General features: G+C 37.1%; 2 protein-coding genes across 11 annotated transcripts in view; one reads left to right on the top strand and one right to left on the bottom strand.

Moving 5' to 3' along the window:
• The window catches only part of LOC136782631 (glutamate receptor ionotropic, kainate 2), an 89,863-nt gene that overhangs the window by 54,571 nt on the left and 13,460 nt on the right, over positions 1-21,832 (bottom strand). The gene's annotated exons all lie outside the window — the stretch shown is intronic.
• LOC136782632 (uncharacterized) overlaps positions 7,252-21,832 on the top strand; it is a 58,557-nt gene continuing 43,976 nt past the window's right edge. For both annotated transcript variants that reach the window (XM_066742196.1, XM_066742195.1), the window contains exon 1: positions 7,252-7,287. In XM_066742196.1, coding sequence (XP_066598293.1) covers positions 7,261-7,287 — 27 coding nt within the window. In that variant the 5' untranslated portion in view covers positions 7,252-7,260. The remainder of the gene's footprint in view (positions 7,288-21,832) is intronic.

Raw genomic sequence — 21,832 nt, 5'->3', positions numbered from 1 at the left:
CGTTTCGCTCTGTTTCACCACTATATCGAGCAAATAATTTTCATCTATACAAATAATTGCGCCTGTACGTATTCCTGAATAATAAAATTATCAATAAATAGGAAACTCGGTGTGGAATACCGCATGATGAAAATTTCATTACTACAGCAATTTTTGGAACATTATCACGCAAGTATCTCTATATATGTATACGGGTGAATCGGACGCGAGCTGCTGTTGAAAAATAAACTATTAGTAATACATACTTTTACTTTCTGCCATATTTTAATTAAATTCAATGTGCGCGAATAAAAAAATAATTGTTTCCTTTAAATTGGACACAGGTGAATCATTCTTCTATTTTATTTTAAAGGAAGTAAGCAGAAAATATGTTAGAAGTTTGCAACGATAGATTTGGAGCTTACGTGGCTATTATACCGTCGTTTGGAGGAAGAAATTATGGTTAGCTTTACGATCTTAAGGGTAAAGGCGTGGTAGCTCGTACATCCCAGGCTGGCACGTTATAACGCTACAGCCAAGTGTTCATAAATGCGTCGGGACAGAGTCTCGGAGAATGGCGTGCATCTCCGCGGCTCTGTGCAATGTGCATGTAGGGTCAGACGTGAGTGAAGCCAGAGAAGCCCTGCGCTGCCACGATTAGTTAAGTCGACGTCCACCTATATAAAGCGTTATATACTGGCTGCTTGGCTGCTTGGCTGCCGTTCGAGTTGCAGTTACCAATCTCTACTATACGTATAAACTATGAGACGGATTGTTATTGTTGTACGTATCCCACGGAGGAAACCTCACTCTAATATATAACATATTATTATACATTTATTACTTCTCGAGCCAACGTTTCTGCCTACTTTCCTGCAATAAAAGCGATTTATTTACGATTTCCTTGAACACTTAGCAGCACCGACTTGTTAATATCTAGCTCAATTTTATTTGCCACGAAATCTATGCAGAAGCTTCATTGTCCAGATTCTGTCAAAAAAATAAACAACAAAAGATCGTTCTCACTCAGTCATCAGTGCAATTATATTTAATAGTTTATAACGATCAGAAGTATTTCTCCATTCTGGCAGCTATGTCACTCTTTTCAACTCTTTATTATTTATATATATATATATATATGTATGTTATTGCATCAGTGCGTACATAATGCGCTACCATCTGGCTCAATTAAATTTTTCATCTCCCATTTAGAGCTGTATACACAATTGATAAAGTCAACATCTAGGTCATTATCGCACTCCCTTGCACAGACTAACAGTATATAAAGGATGCTATACGTACACGTGGAATAATTCATGAGATAGAAACGGTCGTCTGCATCTGCACCCTGATCCCTTCTAGCGGTTCTAGCTGTGGAAAGCACGAGATGGCATGGTACGCGTGACTCGATCGAGAACAGCGATGCAAGTCGAAGAATATAGCAGTGGAAAACAAGCGAGCACTTTTCTCTCCAGAGATTCGCAGGAAACACGAGAAGGAAAAAGTAGCAGTGGCTAACGGAAATGCTATACAGTGCCCTTGGGATTTCGTAACTATAGAACAAAGAAATTAAAAAATTATCACGACATCCATTAAATTTATAGTAATTACGACCATGCTATTGATTTCAAAAGTTTCTTTCGACTCAAGAAACTTGGTAGGATTGGTTAAAATAGGTAATTCCTGAAAAAAATTCGAAATGAGCCTATCGTATTATATAATGATACGTATATATAGGTAGATCCCAAAGTATTGTTAATATTGTACGTGTATATAAATGAAATTCCACATTACTTTCCAGCCTACCAATTATGTACAAATTTAAGTATAGTCTTTAGAAAGAAATTATTGTTGGAAATAATTATGTATTGTATATATATATGAGGTTAATTATTTTTAAGCCACCACGTCAAAACTTAATCAGTGGTAAAGAGCCAGTTTATAGCGAGTGCATTATTCGATGGAATCAAATATTTGAGTGTAAGCCATGCACGTATATGTATAGCGAAGTACACTTAAATTTGCCGGGGCTCAATAGGAAGGACGGTGGCGGGGATAACAGGACTTGCGCGAGCTTAGTTGATGAATGGAGTTGGGTTCTAGCTAAAATGTGAAGCAGAGAAACGGTACTGGTACTACTACTGGCTGTGATAGCTAGTATATAGTATATAGTGGGAATTGAGAAGGGTGGTGGTGACTGCATGGTGATGCGCCAGAGCTCACCTGCTCGACTCGGTCGGTGTGTAAGATACCCAAGGGATCTATCCTATATACAAGTTATCACCGGTTTGCTGGACGCCTGTTGTATATATATATATATATAACCATGCAGCGATGCTTCGACTCACGCATTGCCAATTTATAAACCATTGACAGAACGATGGTCTTCGCTCGTTGTGTGTATCACGCGATTTATATTGTATAAAAAAACTTTTCTCTCGGGGGATAGTTTCTAATAACGAGTTAGCCCAATTTTCCTCTAGCTCTTTTCCAACGGCACTTGTAGTGACAATCCTCTTGTGTATGTATATTTTAAGATAAAACCCTATATATACATGCAAGTTTCACACAAACTTTCGCAGTGTGCGTGTAAACTATAAAGTCATACCATGTATAGTATAATGCTAGAGGAACAAAAATCACTGCCAAAATATTTAGGGTATAGGAATAAGTACAGGAGAGATTAAATATTATTCGTGCACCTAGATGAGCCAACCTCCTTTCTCAATTAATGCAGTAATTTTGTAATGCTACGTGAACGGAAGAAATTACATGCCCCTTAGTTTGCACGAAAGAATTAGTCAAGGAAATGTAACTGCTTTAAATTCTAATTATATACTAGCTATATGTAAAATCTGCTTTACTCCCAAAGTGCGACAAAAATTCTGTAGATTCAATAAACACATTTAAATAAACTTTTTGAAATATAATTAATATTTCGTAATATAAATTGTGCCTTTTGAAATATCTTTTGTTGAAAAGCGAAATTAATCAATAGAAATTAAGTGAATAAAAAGATCAGCGCATGTACATATACATGGAAATTTTGGCATAGTGTCATTGGGATCATTATAACAATTCACTTTGCAACTGTCTAAACAGTCCTATATTAATTTTGAAATAACTAGAGTCACTAGCTGGCGAAGTACAGTTGAATGTGAAACGCTGGCAATCCTAAAAACAAATAGCAGTCGTAGTTCTAACGAGATTCATACGAGCTTCTCCATTGGTACAAGCACCAAGTACATCTTCTCCGAATGACAGTGCTGGACACACCTCTCTTTTTCGTTTCTCCGTAGCCGCACAGCTCGCTTCCGCTCTCTCATTCTCTCCATATCCATCACCATCCTCTTGCCCATTTCTCACACCGCAGCCTCCACGCGTTCTCTGGTCGCTTGACGCTCTCGTTATTCGACCATTCGTTCTGGCAGGTCACATTTGCTCTCGCGCGTATATTCAATCCCAGAAATTCTCTCCTCGCCAGCCAGGTATCCTATATAATTTCGTAACGAGTGGTGGACCATTCGAAACGACTGGCACAGGACGGATAGTATAAGGTATCTCGACGAGGAGTTATATTATCGTACAACGCTTTCGTTTCTGCAAGGGGCTTATAACCAAGATAGGATTTAGAATTTCTCTTCCATATATAGCCTGCATGCCACACACACGGTTATAATGTATACAAACACTTGAGTTGAATTATTGTCCCTCAGAAATCTATATATTTTATTTCACATGAACTTTAAAGCTATTATTTTCCCACTCTTAACCATCTCGTGCAAACCTTCTTACAAGGGTATAAAATTTCCTTATTCCGCACCAAGTAAATAACTGTAAAATCATTGAGAATTCAATGTTGAATATCAATATTGGTTTAGAAGGAATGTTCACATTTGCAATTATACGCCTTGCATTCCGTTAACGAATCAACTATTTTCCTTCTCGATGAAATTGCACGGTATTGCCCGATATGCGGACAAAATAGGGGCTGGCTGAGCCGGCTCTGAAACGATGGCAGTTTCGACGGATCCTCGACCAAATTCATGAAGACTGACCACTTCTGGATGAGGCACGTAGATAACCAAACCGTGACTAGAAAGTCGAAATCCCTTCAGAAACATAAATCAAAGGATCTTTTCGCCAAGACCCAGAAAGCTAATGTCGATCAAAATCCTGACCGGGGCATTTCGTTTGATCCAGCCGGTAGGTATACCGACTGTTAGCAATTTCCATGAGAAAAGCTCTCAAGTTACAGCAGGAAGTATTTGGCCGAAAGTCGAACAGATATTGTTATTTCTTTTAGTGCCAGCCTAGCTCCAGCACAGCCCTTCATGTCGATCTATTATCATATGAAGCATTGAGTTTCTTTGCCAAGGCTTTCCGAAATGTTAATATCAATTCGACGTACCGCGGAAGATTTCATTTCTCTTTTATTACACATGTACGCTAATATTCCACTGGGGGTGCACTACGTCCCAAGAAATTTGAAAAAAACTCTGCACTCTTTAGAGCACAAATCATTTAAACCATGCAGCATCGTGGAGAATTCACGTCGACGAGCAAATGCTAGCAAACAATACACACATGCATATACATATATGTATAGAGAGTAAAAGAAATGATCGAACAGTTCGTTAGGTGAGCCTCCATAGAATTTTTCCAGGGATTTTCCAAGTGAAAGATATCGGTGAGAGGGCGATGATGATATCGAATGATGAAATGTTTATCCGTCGCGAACAAGTCGGTGCTGCAGGTTCGCGTTTATGATGAAACATCGAGCCTTTGGCAACGGTGACCAAAAGATGTTATAGCTAGCTGGTAGTGGATACTGACCGGCTGCAGATCGCGCACAAGGATCGCGAGGCCGTGAGGCGAAAGCAAAATCGGGGTAAAAATGCCACGTAGCTAGTATCAGTCATGATCTACGATGAATAATGCATGACTACTTTTCGCGGTGGATTCTCCTTCAGTAGCGCGCGCGCGTATAAAGTTCAGCCCCTGTCTCTCCTCCGTGGGGTCGAAAGGTCGGTGCATAAAATGTGCGAGAGCGCGACATCTGACGCGTCAACTACACCTCGGCGAATTCTACGCGTTTTCTTACACTTGAGTTTCTGCTCCGCTGCCTCCACTCTCCCCCCATGCACACAGACTCACCAATTCTCCCTATATTATACGCTCTATAGCTTCTGACAATACTATATAGCTGTGCCGAGTGCTGCTGCTCTTTTCAACGTATGGCCTTAAAGACTGATCCAAGCTCCAACTTTCTTAGCACCATGCGCAGCTATATATGACAAACTGGAAGTTGTCATCAAAATTTGTGATAAGCCGAAAGACGGAAACGTCAGTCTCAACTTTGATAATTTCAGATTTAATTCATTCGATGCATTATATTATAACCACCTTCCCATGCCACGGTAGTTCCTTCCCAACATTTGCCTATCTCGCTCACTTTATTATTTATACATGCAAAACACTCGCAACTTTTATTCACCTTTTTTAATATAATTATAAATTAAGAGAGCCTGAGAAAAAAGCATAAATTTATTCTCCTTTAGCCTCATGTTTTTTTGCCAATAGGGCTTGGATGTAACAGCATTGGCATGTTTTCAGAATTTCTGAGGAGAGCGGTAAAAAAAAATTCAGCGCCTTTATAAAGTGGATTAAGGGTGTATTAGATGGCGGCGCATTATTCATAAGCTTTACGGAAAAAAGTCTGTAGCATCAGCTCTTCAACTGCCGCGGCCCGGCCGCCTGCAGCATTGAGATTAGCAGAGCGTAATTTCTTTTCGAAAAGAATAATCCTTTGGTCGATCCAGTAGCCTAATTCTGATCGCTCTTTATTGTTCCTCGATCCTCCTGCATCATCCTACTGCATAAATAATAATCCCTTGTCTCTCGTACCATATTATATTAATCGCTTCATTTTTGCATCTACATCTCGCCATTATATGTATCTACATGGCGTTTGCCGATGGGCAAACTGCAACATTGCTACTTGCTACTACAAATCATTTTCGTATTCTTCAAAGGAAAGTTCTGACCTAAAATTCTGCCAGAGGCGAATATATTTTTAAGGATTCTGGTAGTTTTTAAATTCCCGCGTTGATTTCTCGCTTCGTATCAAGGATTTGCATAGTGCTTTTAAGCATTGCGAGAAGAAAAACGTGCAAGGTACATGGTACAACGAGAAAGCGTTTTCGAGTTAAGATAATAGAGGAAGCTGGAGACAACGGCGCGTTAACGCGATGTAGGAGCTTTCAAGCTGTAAGCTATCGTTATGAAGAGAGTTGCCTAGCTTTCAATTTCTCCAAAAGCTCGCGAACGGCGAAGCACAAGCCGTGCATCATGGCGGAGATCCAAGACTTGGGGCCAGAGCAAATTATATATACTCTATGCATGTGTATAGATACATATGCGCGCGTTCGGCGTTACTCCTTTACTCGTTACTGCTTGCTTGCATGTCGACTGTCGCGTACATATACCTATCGATCATGCAGCGAGATGCTCTTCTCGGGACGCAATCGAACATCTCCTTTTGGCCAGTCACTCCGGAACCACGCCGGACCTTAATAATCCTCCTTGCGTCGCGCGTCCTTGCAATCCTCGATGCCACAAGACAAACCCCGATTTGGCATAGAAAAGTATACTCCAATCCACTTCTTCACTAGTACGTACAGCCTCGAATATTGTAATCCTCCGTTCCCTAGTTTAAACTAGGCAAACGTCTTCTTCGAAAGGTAATTCTAAGGCAATTTTCCAATAAATGTCTACTGCAATTAACCAGTTTCTAACTAATTTTAATTGGAAACAATCAAGTTGGTTTGGATAAGTTTTAATTGTACGAATGATCAGATTTAATTTCAATTACATAGGATGGACGCAGTTTTCCAGAAGAGTTAATCTCATGTGGCATAGTTAAGCGAGTTAGGATTTCAGGAGTATCAGACTACTTCAGTATTCTCGATCTTCATCATTCATGAGAGAAGAATTGGCTCTTCCGATTCTCCTCGTCGTGTCGGGGGCGAAAGCGATCCCAGGTGTGCAATAATGAAGCAACTATGCTACTAAATAGAGGATAACAGCTGATAATCTATGCGCAAACTCTCGGCGCAGCAACATACACACACACACATAACTGCCTCGCGTATCTACATTGGTGCGTGTATCTACATACATATGTGAATGTAAATATATAGATACACATAAAGCTGATCAGTCCAGCCGGGATCGTACATAGTACATACCTCATGTTCGTGAGACAGGCGTTCTACAATTATGTGGTCTATTCTCTCGTCCCATAAGGTAATAGTCCACCAGGAATCGCTTATTAATACACTAGTTACCATTATGACCAATATTGCTCGGTTTACTTTGATCCTCTTCAATAACGCGCGCGCGCGCGCGTCTGTGATAATCACATTCCTAATTTCAATCATCACTCCTCTAACGGTCCTGATATACTTCAATAAATTTTCATTCTCCGTTAGGATCGAGCCATAATGCGATGTATAGCAAAATTTATATAGATACATATATATTTATTATAGAGCAGTTTAAGCTTAACGATAAGCATAGGTATAGAATATTAATTAATATACATACCTACTATGATAATAATACCTATATACATATATCGTTATCATTCTACCGCCATTACCCATCAGATAAATTAATCGAATTAAGTCCTTTGACAAGGGAAGTGTTAAATATCTTGAATACTGCACAAGTTTGCGTCTGAACAGTAGTCCTAAAGGAAAGCCAGTTTGAAATCCATAGTCTCTCGGTAAGACGGTGCACAATTGTTAGGAGCCTTTGAAAATCTATGCTATGTAGACGTCAGGAGTGTTAGATTTCATGGGGATCTTCGAAGGGACCCTTTTGATTATAACACGATAATAAGACCACAGATATATTTCGGAGGTTTTATTTAGTTCTTATCGTTCAACCGTTGTAATAATCATAGAAATAAAAAAGATACGACAAACTAAAGTTGATGTGATAATAGACGTTAGGGAATAAAGGACTTGAAAACTTTTTATCGCGGAAATGTCACGTTTACGGGACACACAGGACAACGAGATCTATAAAAGTTATCCTGTGGCATTCTTTGAAAAGTATTTCCGCAGAAAGTGCTTCATGCCCAAAGTAGATTTTAAAGAACTCCGGTCTGTCCGAAAAGTGTATGAAGAGGTACGTCGATCGCATATCGAAACTCTCGTGGTAGGTTTACAGCGACTGATAATATTGATTATTTCTTAAGATAGATTAAAATAAAATTCGGCTAACAAGCAGCTGTTGAACTTAGTCGTCAATTGGAACATATTATTCTTCTGCTGCTTCGCTCTAGTTCGATTTGTTACTTTCAAGATCGATTGTATACAGACCCCACGCTTGAGATAGCAATATAATACTAGTGAAAAGGTGGATACTCGGAGAAAAAAGAACCGTACTTTTCGCAGCAGACAGAAACAATTTCGAGCATTTATCTCGATAGTTTCGATTCAGGTCACATTACCTGCTTTATCACATATAGCCAACACCTATAGCGACGAGCTATGTTTCTTTTTATTTCTCTCCCTTTAATTCTTTTACACTTTCTTCCATTTATCATTATTTTCTGTAGGTAGATATATTCTCCATCATTTATGCTACTTTATTTTCCGTCACTTTTCTCTCTATCATATAAATGCACTTATACATATGTATTTCTCTCTCATCAACGGCCTTCCGAGAACATGGTTTGTCGCGAGACCATTTCTAATAATCACGGAGTATTTCTATACGATTTTTCATGCACGCTCTAATGATGCCGAGGTTATAATCAATAAAATGCACGAAAGTCTAATAAATTTTAATAGAAAATTATTTGCAACAGTTATTAAGTAAAAATTACGACAATAGAGCTTCCCTTGTCATGCAATTTTTCTAAACGCCCTATCAATAATCCATAGCTCGCACCGATTGAAAGTACAAATGGGAGGACTCGTGATATATCACTTCAATCAAATTTTGTCAAAGATTCACTTCACTCGTCTCTTTTATAAAATTGATAGCTTCCATCGTTAAACGAATGAAACAAAAACTGCATGGGTATGCGGGAGCATCGAAATCTCTTTCGACGAAATCGTAGAGAACCAATCTTCGATATCTTCGAAATCCCAAGATTTAATCAATCCGACGAATTATCGTTGAAGCGGTGGCAGTGCCAAGCTGTCTCGAAGCCACTTGGTCTGATGTTATAAAGAGCTAGGAAATTAGTTTACAACCACTCAAGCAGATATAAGGTCTTGTAGGGAGGTTGAAATATGGGGATGAGATAGAAAAAGTAGGTGCTGTAATTTCAAGTCCCCTTAAAATTCGTCCTGGCCTTACCCCTCCGTCTTTCTCTCATTCTCGCACCTTCTCCACCAAAAAGAAACTCTAAGATTGAATTGGTTCACTGAATTCGTACGTAGTAAAGCGTTTGTAAGCTATTGCATTCGATTACTTAACGTTCAGAAAGTAGCGAGTGGTATTGATTTACTCCTAAATTAGTACTCTATATCAATGTCGTAAGTTTTTCTTCAAGAATACGAAGAATGAGAATTAATTATTCAATTGTTTAAAGCCAGATCCACTCAAATGCTTTACACGATACTCAAAACATTCTATTTATGAACAGTTTAATCATAGGTTTCTTTGGTGAGCCCATATAGTATCAATCAGTCATGTTTCTAATTATCTTTTAAAATTTTAAACAAATGAACTTTTTGTATAACAATTAAATAATCAATTATAGGTAATGTATTCGAGAACAATTAGAAACTCTAGAAAATAAAATATTTCACTAGGTTATTACACAATTTCATGATCCTTATATTCCGTGTCTCTCTTTAACTTTGATAATATCTACAAAATATTTTATTAAATTCATGAATTAATAGTATGAGATGCGTACGCATAAGCATGTAACCACCAAGGGATTGAATGTTTTTTCTAAACGGTTACAAAAAGTATATTTTGCTGAAGCTGCACATGTAACAAAAATTAGAGCGTATATAAAAATATGCGAGGAATATCTCATTTTATTCATAATAAGGAAATAATTGAAAACTTGACGATGGTTACTCTCGTGCAACATATTTAACAATTTGACATGATTTTGTGCTCATTTAGTAGTGAAAACTTTTGTCATTTCTCCTCGTTATCGGAAATTCTCAACGAACATTCGTTCGTTACGGTTATTATCGCTCAGAAGCAAGTTTAGTCAATTCATTTCGGTGCGAAACTAACGAATGACCACCGGTCACCATAATGGTGGAACTTTGTCGATTGCCCTTCATCTGTAAGCTAACCCAACCGAATTGGAAGATTTTTGGCAAATGAGTGCGTGTGTTATTGATATAATAGGATTCTCAATACATAGATAGCCCCCCCCCCACTTTTCCTACGGATATTCTGGCCTATATATACCATGTTCGCTATACTGTTTGTCAAGAATCAAGTGAACCATACTCCAATCTCCGAATCAAATAGGTCCCTACGATTCACGCTGCGTTAAGTTAATTGCAGAAGCAAGATTCTCAAGAGGGTTGCAGGGGAGTAATTAAGCCAATGTTACATCTCGGGCCATGTGTCACGCCTGTTCCTTAGGTGTAATGCTATATATATATATATATATACCGCTCTTCCTCCTTCTATGCTCATTCCCCTCAAAGCACTATACCTTATCATACCTCGCGGGAATCGTCGCGAAATTCGTAATCCGATACTTACATAGCCTCTTCTTATATCTAATCTCTCTTTTCGTAAACCATTGTGTAACAATCTATTTCTTGGGATGTAATATTCCTATCACAAAATTTGAACAATTCACGCAATTCTCACGCTAGTCAAATTTTACTTCGTCTTTATTCCAATTCACTTATTTATCATGGAATGTGTCATCGTACCTTTTTTTCTTAATCTATTTTATGGAAAGGAGGCCTTCGTTGTCCTGTACGCGCGCGCCCGCCTGCGATTTAATTTACGGTAATCTGCAATTAACGTTACGTGCATAGTGGATGAAATTCCATCCACCATTTTCTACTCTGAATCTCTTGCCTAGTAATTACCGAGGCTCTGGCAATGTCGATGTACGAAAGTTGGTGGTAAACTGCAATGTCGAAAAGTACAATTTGATTTTTAATTTGTCACTAATAGAAAAATATCTATATACCTATGTAGTACGATCCTTCGAAAAACTCCAAAAAATTCTCATTAAAAGCAATGGTTCATAATAAAGCGTATTTATTTGAGTATATACAGGGTGTATCAGCAATAATGCTTTTAATTTTAAACACATATTCTTGAGCGTAAGCTAAGTCGAAAAGTCATGTACCATTAATACCATAAAAGAATCCTTGTGCAGAGATAAATTAAGTTTAAACCAAAAAATCAGGTCTTTAATTCGATAGAAAACTTACTTTACTCTCACTTTCGATGACAGTTCTCTTTCGAAAAATAAGAGAAGCTCATACTTCTTCACCGTTCCGTATTGCCGTACACGTACACACGCACGCACGCAATTACGCCGATTATTAATTATAAGCATATTGTAATGCTTTAGGATCAAACTATTCTTAAATTGATCATTGCTATGAAAGAGTTATAAAGATACTAACAGTTTTCTAGGAAGGTAAATTTTTCGATGTACCTTCTCCCCTCTAGATCCATTGCTTTTGCTAAAACAGGGGCACCTTGCGTAAGGTATTGCAATGGTCTTGAACATAGCAGAGGCTATGTTTGTTTATTTTTGGTTTATTCTGGTTTTAATGTATCTTTAATATACAAATAATTTGTATACTTAAAGAAAAAAAACCGAAAACGAACAAAACTCATTGCGCGTAACTCTGTTCCTGAGCATGTTTGCTCTTACTCCCGGGAAGGGAGGGGAAGGGTAACAAAATGTGGAAATAGGAACCTGAAGAAGAAGGTCTACCTATCACCGGAAGCTAAACATGAAAAAAAAGACACGCACGCAAAATGTATAAACGCCATGAAGAACCTGAAAAGAAGACCTGCCTAACACCAAAAGCTATAATATCTACCTAAAACGCAAAGATAGGGAGGCCTACCTACACCGGAAATAAGCTTCCGGTGATAGGTAGACCTTCTTCTTCAGGTTCCTATTTCCACATTTTTTTACCCTTCTCCTCCCTTCCCGGAGGTAAGAGCAAATATGCTCAGGAACAGAGTTACGCGCAATGAGTTTTGTTCGTTTTTGGTTTTTTCTCTTTAAGTATACAAATTATTTGTATATTAAAAATACATTAAAACCAGAATAAACCAAAAATAAACAAACATAGCCTCTGCGCTGTTCGAGACAATTGCAATACTTTACGCGAGGTGCCCCTGTTTTAGCAAAAGCAATGGATCTAGAGGGGAGAAGGTACCTCGAAAAATTTACCTTCCTAGAAAACTGTTAGTATCTTTATAACTCTTTCATAGCAATTATCAATTTAAGAATAGTTTGATCCTAAAGCATTACAATATGCTGATAATTAATAATCGGCGTAATTGCGTGCGTGCGTGGGTACGTGTACGGCAATACGGAACGGTGAAGAAGTATGAGCTTCTCTTGTTTTTCGAAAGTGAACTGTCAACGAAAGAGAGAGTAAAGTTTTCTATTGAATGAAAGACCTGATTTTCCGGTTTAAAATTGATTTATCTCTGCACATAGATTCTTTTACGGTATTAATGGTACATGACTTTTCGACTTAGCTTACGCTCAAGAATATGTGTTTAAAATTAAAAGTATCATTGCTGATACACAGTGTATATAGAGGGGAGGTCAAGAAGGAGGAAAAAGAATGATGATTTGTAAGACAATGAATGTTACTTGCTAAGATAGAACATAAGACACGGTACAAGTAGACTATGTACTTGTTTCAACATAGAAGCAAGTTAAATGAGATCAGGAGAAGGAGCTTGCGAGTGCTTTGCTACAAGGCATCGCTGTCCGTAAGAAAGTTAGCAGCTCCAAGTTCCTATATTAATGCGAGATTGTGTTAACGGTTTCATGGTAGAACGAGCCTTTAAGCAGGTCTTTCGTGGCCTTATCAGAGAATTCGCTCTGATGCTCAATTTTCTATGACAGGCCGTTTACCTGCACGCTAAATGCCTCCGACAACTAGTTGAAATGGATGTCGCGAGTCTCAGCGAGGGATTTAGTCTCGCCTTGTTGTGCCTTTTCATCTCTGACAACTTGGTTTCGATGCGAACAACGCACGTGTACAGCCCGACACTACATATACTCCTCTCCCGAATAAATAATAGAATGGGAAAGGCGGCTCAGAAGTCTTGACTTACCTACAGAATAACGTTATCGCTGTACCTATTTGCTCTCCAAATGCGTGCATTCCCGAGCTAAGCAAATGCGAGAATCCTTCAGACGCTATATACTTGATGGGAGTTGGGACGCTTTACTTATTCTCCACTCTACGCTTTTTGTCTTTATACCTCGAAACGTACCTTTCTTCTCTATACACATATCTATATTATTAACTTTATCCAATTAATATTTTTGATTGATCGATATAAAAGTTTCGAACGATGTGGGCGGAATGAATGTCGAATGAAAAGTATAGCTATCGCATTTGCGATAGCTGCTGCATACAAATTTGATAAAGCATTCTATTCTCCACGCTAGCTATACTTGCACATTTCTCGTTAAGAGTTCAATGGCAAGATACATATACGTACCCCGCGAGACGTTGTTATATTACCAAGAGCATTTAAGTGAGGAAAGTAACATTTTGCAACATCAATCGAAAGCTTTTGTAAGTATATATATAGAGTTGACGTATAAGGGGTAAGTTCTGGGTGGGCGGTTGCAATTCTCATTGTGCAATGGCAAGAAGTGAATTCGCGCTCATCGGGAAGCTGCCATGGAAGTTCGGGCATGAGTAATCGTGGCGTTGCTGGAAGATTCGAGCCAGGCGCATGTCTCAGATGCGTTTAGAATTTGTCTACAAGGGTATGGATGGCACGGTACGGTCTCTCCCTATCGCCAAGAGAAGAGAATACGTGTATAGCCAAAGATTCTGTCTATGTATATATATAATATGTTTGCACGTATATGCATGCACTCGCGCGCTGCTAAATCATCACTCTGGCGAGCGACTCAAACAGCGCTAACGAGAATCGTGTTTTATGCGAGACGCATAGTTTTACCTTCAGCTAGAGCGCCGTTAGTTCTCACTTGGTATCACCTCGTATAATCTTGCTATCAGCGACATACCCAAGCCTGACAGCACGAAAATTGCCTTTCTAAAGGATAAACTAGCGACAAATCTAATTTCATATCAAACCGACTGCCTCTTCGACTAATTTTCCACTATAACCTGGCGCAGTATTGCACAAATTGATAGGTTCGCTTCTCAATGCATAGATACATATATACTCGCGGACATTCGACGCTTATTCTTTCATCCCAGCAAGAAGGTAAACAGCTAGCTCTAATAATCATGATGCAATAACTTTCAATCAATATCAGCTTTGATTCCTCAAATATTCCAAGGATACAATCGCATGTACCATGTTGAAATGTATATACATATACAGGAAGCTGAAACAGAATTGCTTGCCACAAGTTCCCCGACGATAATGTACGTAGCTCGGATTACACGACGACCTTTCCCAGGACATGTTCAGAGAAATAGAGTTCGGGGGAGAAACCTGCTGACAATATATAGCCAACACTCCTTACACTATAGCATATCAGTCAAACTCAATGTAGCGTAATGTACCTACCTTCGGAGAACATTACGCGTACCTATATGTTGAAGGAATCCAGATATCCGCCATTAATTATATATTATACACTGTTTAATTTATAATTATCCGTTAATTATTTAATAATGAATGGCTAAAATGTGGGGTATATATATATATATAGCTACTGTTTTTCCGAACAACTGTTAAAATATCAAGTTTTTATCGGTGACGCGATGAAAGATTAAATTGCTTATAAGAAATTAACAATGTATCATTATTTGTTGTAATTGTTATATTATCGAGGAGCGAAAGATTGTGAGGTAGCTGGTAATTAAATTTGATCAGTAAAAACTTAGCTGCCAGTATAGGGTTCGGGGGAACGCACCGACACGGTCCTTGTCTATAGCATAACAGTCATAAACATGATAAAGCTTCGCTGTCAGACCGTCAAACCGCCAGACCGCCAGACGGCCAGACTCCCAGCAGGACTCCCTGGGTCATATAACTATACTTACGTGGAGTTTACTCCACTGCGCGCAGCTTCGCCAGTAGTATAAACGCGTGGTCATGCATCTCAACCTTTTCTATATACAAAATGCTTACATTTACTCTATTGTTTATTGCAAAAATTCTTTTAAAAAATCGCGCGCGATCATATCCACTCCAATGTGTCAATCCAAGTATACTTGGAGATTTAATCACTTATTGACCACACACACAAATAGTAAAGAAAGATTATCTGGGTGAACCCCCTCGAAGCAATTATAGATATGTGTTTGGTTATAAGCCATAGGTACATATATGTGTATATATAGGTACGTGAGCGAAGCTAAGCTGAAAACTAGATTATTGGATCTAGAGAGATAATTCTTGCGATAATTTCATAGCGCTACGCAATAAATTAGTACAGTTATGATTAAGTTTCTAATTACCTTGAAATCCTTGAAGCGATTTCTCAGTAAAGCCAACACACTTACGGACTCCGAACTAGGCTAAAGGGGTTATGTCAGGATCTTATCGTTTAAAATACTTGAGGAGGAGCAGGTTGAGTGTCGCGTTGTGTCGTCGAACCGAAGCTACGCATGACTATTTACGCGAAGCAGATTTCTCCTGGAGACTAGTTATCATAGAATTAGGCGATTCGTAAACCTTACCTCGTAGCAGGGCAATATCCTCCTTCTACGAAGTATGCAAATGAAATAATATCAAAGCCTCACTGCGGAGCTGCGCTGGCGTCGACTGAATGTAAGACTAGACTTCTTGCCACGAGCGAAATCCCTCTAACAGCCTCAAGGATCGGAAACTGCGAAGTCAACCCTAAGATTAACATTTCAACCGTCTTGGAACTTACTTCATTGACCAGGCGAGTATAACTCCGCTGCTAAGATTAATTATCATTGATTAAATTTCATCGGATTTGATTAAAATTTGTTTACTTATCGCTAATCTGAATTTAATTTATTTAACGTAAAGACTTATTTCAATAAATAAGTCTTGGAAGCAACTCATTTAAAGGAAGTAAACGGAACCGATTTATTAAATTAGAATATGTCATTTTGCGTCAGTGGATCAAATAAGCATTATCGTATATCTGCAAATCTATGTGAATCCACACGGATAAAGTAAGATTAATGCGAATATCGACTTGCTGTAGATTATCGTGAAATGTTAATGTGGAGTTGAGGTGTGAAAGACGTAAAATTTACTGATCGAATTCATAGAATCCTCTGGTATATGTATATATTCGTCTCAGAGTTTCCCCTTTAGGTATTAATAAATGATATATATATATATATATATAGGCATTTGGTATTTAATTAGAATCATTATCAGTCGTTAAGCATGAGTTTCAGGTTATTTCGCTTCATACTTACTAATATAGCTAAGCCGCTTAAGATCGCCTGAAGCACCTACCCTCCGAAGTATACGTATACATGTACTACTACAGTATATTCGCATAAGATTTAGCATTATTTTTTTTTTTAATTAATCACGAAAAGAGACATATTATCTAAAGAATTCTTTCTTCAACAATTCAATTAAATTCAAACAAAAGTTCGTCAAATTCTTAAACTAACTTTTTTTTTTAGATAGAAATGCTTACGAATTATTTCTTTGCATTGTGCATCATCAATTATACAAATTCTGAGTAAAAAATCACTCTTTCACACACACAGCATTGTATATAAAATATTTTATATTACTATATTATTTAAGCTAAATACGACTTATGTACTTGCCGTCTTTTTTTTATAAGCAAAGCTTGTTTTTTGTGGGATTGTATATTGACAATAGTTCAATAAAAAGACGAATAATCATTTGTTACAAAAATGAGCAAGTGAAATGACCAGAGAAAAAGCCAAACATTAGAATCAATTAAAATATTTTGTTCATAATTTAGGAAGTATGTTAATGTAATTTTTATAATAAAATTATGTCGATTACGAAACTGCCGATAGTATTACGATCTGTTTTCAGTGAAGAGCAAATAATTTAATACAGTTATCGAAGATATTCTCCAGGGAAATTTATATAATCTAAAGCTCCGCGATATGTATACGTAGCATGTGATATTCAGTAAATTACAATTCTCATGAGAAAAATACCTTTTAACACCGTTTACAGGGACAGAGCGTCAATTTTCTTCTCTGTTACTGGAAATTATTGTACACTTATTCATTAAAATGTATAAATATAAAACACAACGTTCTCTCTCTCTCTCTCTTTCTCATTAAAACTTTATAAACTTATAGCTACTTTATATAAAATCATTTTGAAATAAATGCGAATGATTGTGGAGTCTATTGAGAAGAAAGCTATGCAACACCTTGTTATTACCGGACATAAAAGTTTTATCGTCTCTGTAAATAACCAATTAAATGCTAATAAAATACCCGAATTATATTTCCTCAAATTAACGCTCTGCCAAAAAACAATACCGAAATAGAGATAATTAACCCATTTCCTTGCAATTTGATTTGTGCATGTCAAAGTGTCCCACATTCAATTAAATATTGAAACTTCACGTTCGACAGAGTATTTGAAGCTTTACCGATCCAAGATACAGGTTATTATATATTTGTGTGTGTAGAATGAAATTAAGGTCAAATGGTTAAGAGGAGCATTTTTTACTAATTAATAAAATTAAGAGATACAGCATATATGATATTGATAAAACTTGGCAGAATTTTTTTGAGTTAAAGCACAGGCCTTAATAGGCCATGTATTCTGTAACTCATTAATAGTAGAGCTATTGGCATAACAATTTAAAACCTGTGAGAGATCAATGTGGAGATGCAATGGCGGATTGGTTCTACTATGCTCGCAAAATCTGACTGACAGAATTTCTGACAAAAAGCAGGTATTAACGCCATCGAGAAACTACGGAGATTCATGAGAGCTTTCTATTCAACTGCAATTTTCCACAATAGATTATAGGTAAACAAACTGCTAGAAATAAATTTACAAACGAAGAACAAAATTAGAATCTCTAGTTTCATCCTTTCGTAATGCTTTTCACTTTATAGCTTCGGTTGCGATTATACGTCTCTTTTTATTTCACAGTTGGAACATAAAACTCGCCTGTGTGATAATTTACGATTTTTTGTTCATGTGTAGGTGTGTACGTTTCCCTCCATTCCTTCCCCTTGAAGTATATAGGACATAGAGATCTTCGTCCTATCTTTTATTTTTGCTCATGTATTCTTAAACGTGATATTCGTGTACATAAGATTTCATATTGCATACAAAATTGTTTGAAGAATAAGTTGTCGTTCCTTTTTTTTCGTCACAAGTAAATACCACCGCTTTTCAATGTACATATTTAAAGTCTCAGATTATTTCAGAATGTTTTACTGCTAAGCTCTCATTTGCATCTTTAAATTAATGTAAACAGAACAATACGTCGTCTCCTCTTTTCCACATTGGTTTCTGGTGAATTTTTGTTAAAAAATTCTTTCGTTGCTTATCTTCAGTTCTTTACCTTTCGCACAAGTTGTTGCTACACATTATTAATTATGTAGTTACATTCTTCACTCTTAATATTTGATTTTGGGAAACTTTTCCCCTCCAACGTTATTTTAATAAAGAAAAATTGCATACAATATTCAAAAGTCAAGAATCTAACGAAGAAAAATGGAATAAAATGAATTTTTGGAGTAAAACAGATTGAAGCACTTTTGCAAATAAAAATAGCTAATACTCGCGTAAAAATTCTATTGCATCTAAGTATAGAGTACATTTTTCTGGCTTGTTAAATGCCCCGCGTTTACACCAAAGTCATTCATACACATATCTATGTATATAGTATACATGTATATATACATACATGCCCATATTCCACACAATTCAAATCTTTCTCTCGTTTCAATCTTTTATTTATATTTCCATTTTTCCATTTGACTGTTGCCACGAAGGGTGCGGTAAAACAATTTTATGATCCACTAAGGGATTTTTAACGGAAAAAGAGCAAGCGTCCGGTGCTAACGATAAAAGATAAATTATGGACCTCCGCACACTCATATCTATATTAATGTCCACTGAACCGAAGTACACTTTATGTTAGACCACACTCTAATGGACAAGCAGAATGTGTTTTCATTGTACCTTTCGAAGCGATCGTGACGACGAGCAGTTAATTAACTATATTAATTCGCAAAGTCATGCAACTGGCATAGTCATGTAAATCGGTTTTATATAATGTTATACTGTACTGTGCATGGTACACACGAAGATACCATGAAAAAACAATACTTTCTAGTATCAATCAACAAAAAAGTTGTAAAAATTTGTAGTTCAAGCAACTGAATCTTTTGCAGAAATTTGAAAATTGCATATACACATAAATATATAATATTAAAGTATTTAATGATTACGTTTCAGCTCTTTTGCATGAGGCAAAAGTTCATTTAGTTCTCACTGCTCTATAGATACGGTTTATTTCCGTTTCCCCAAAAGAATACTTTTCTACGTATAACGAAAAATTACACTCCATTAATTTCACGCTTCAGCGTTTTGAAAGAGGAGCGAATCGTATTCTTATGCTTCGTTGCTATTCTTCATCGTGCTCAGAATTAAAGTGTCTAATGATTTAGTTTTTATCTTAAATGAGTATAAAAACGTCTTAATTTAATTCTAGCTGAAGAAGGTGACAAGGAATCCTATAGAAAAGATCATGCATTTTTATCCCCACGTGTGTTATAAAATGTGCTTAACAATATGAAGAGAGGTTTTAATACACTGTGCATTATGAAATATGTAGCAGCAGATTATGTGACATTTTTAAAGGAAGACAACAAAAAGAAAAAATAAGAAAAGCGAGAAAAAAAACAACTCGGCAGCAAAGGACATTAATTTCGTTAACCTTTAGTAGCACTGAGTTGGAAGTAAATTTAATATAACTTGAGTTTTATCTAAATGGGTTTGGCCAAAGTTATCGTGGTCTGCTAGCAAAGCGTGCCACCTTCCACAGCTTTCCGAAAGGAGTAGGTAAGCCTCGACCGAACGGGTTTCAAGGCCTTATCACGAGCGACGATTACTGCCATTACTGGGGTAAGATTCTTCTTCCTGTAATCCGCCAAAGAGGAATGCACTTTCCTCCTTTCCCAGAAGACGGATTGTCTGCTCCAGATTTTACGATGGATTCACCGTTTTGAACTCTCGGCTTTGCATGCTATCAATTTGCGTCCGCGCGCAGGCTAAAAAGCAGCTAGCAGGAAACCTCCGGCCCTCGGCCCCCAGGCGCACAAATATCTAGCGTGATCACGCTGGAATATTGATACGTTTGATGTAATGGGAGCAAATTAGATGATACTCGCTTGAAATTGATCAAGAAATTATGGGAATATAGATGGAAATGCATCAGATTCATCGTAATTAAATCTATGTGCATTGTAAGAATTTAATAGGAGGATTTTAATGGACGAGGATGTTAGGATAAGTGGGAAGTGCTATTTATTAATGTAACGCGTCCCGAGACTCTTACAAAGGTTTAAGCCTCGACCCTAAAGGCCACGAACTACTATCTCTCACCACGATTACACGAGTAATTCCTCTTTCCTTAATCTGCTGAAGAAGAATGCACTTCCTGGCTTTCTAGAAGACCAATCGGATGTCTGGGATTCCACAATCGACTTATCGCACACAAAAAAGAACCTTTCCCTTTCTTCCCTTAATTTAATACTCATAGAAAATAATGCCATTTCCAATTTCTCCTTTTATGAATATCTTCGGTGAGAATAGAATTTTAATTGAATTAAACTTTTTACGGAAAATTTAATACGTTTTTCTCCGTTCTTATGCTCATCCGCACAACTTCTTACCCTCTCTACTCTATAAATATATGAATATACTTCACTTGTAATATCTTATTCCATATTATAATAAATTATTGTTTTCCATATTCTATTAAAAATTGCATTAAGAGAGTTATTAATTGTATATTATTTTGCACTTTTAATTGACTTGGTATTTACTAAAGCGATAGTCATCTTTTATAGGAAAGTTAAAATGTAAGGAAATCTTTCTTCTGCTGCTTGGCAAACCGTAGCAAATTACCTGCTAATTTAAACATTACCAGATTTTTCCTTAGTTATTACGGCTCACTGCATTTAATTACCTAAGTACTAAATCTTGTCGTTGAGGCAAAAGACTGTCGAGAGAGAAGAATTAACTATAGCATAAGTGGCAACTAGGCAATCGGTTTTAATTAATTCATAAGCAAGAGGGGCTAAAGTGCAACATAAGTAGAGAACATTATTTACTTAGCAAAATACGTTCAATATAATTAATGCTTTTTTAATAGAAAAATCATTCAATTACCGAATCTCCTAATATATATATATATATATATATATATATATATATATATCAATATTATAATTTCTCTTTATTTTACTGTGGAATAGCTTTTGCCGGCTAGTTTTAGACGCGACTCCAAGAGAGCGTCGGGCACTTGGAATGCCACAAGTGCTTCAACTTCGTTATTCTGGCATCCAACGCCAGGAGCACTCTTTTTTTTCACGTCACCTCTTTCGAAAAAGCTCGGCTCTTAGAGCTTCCCCGTCCTTCTTTTGTTTTCATTGCTACAGTCGCATGTAAGAAATACGTTACT

Source organism: Prorops nasuta, unplaced genomic scaffold, assembly GCF_024137725.1.
Source record: "Prorops nasuta isolate Cenicafe-Biocafe unplaced genomic scaffold, Cenicafe_Pnas_1.2 PNAS00027, whole genome shotgun sequence".
Classification (NCBI taxonomy): Eukaryota; Metazoa; Arthropoda; class Insecta; order Hymenoptera; family Bethylidae; genus Prorops; species Prorops nasuta.
The sequence above is the reverse complement of the archived record's forward strand: the minus strand, read 5'-3'. Positions and strand labels throughout refer to the sequence as shown.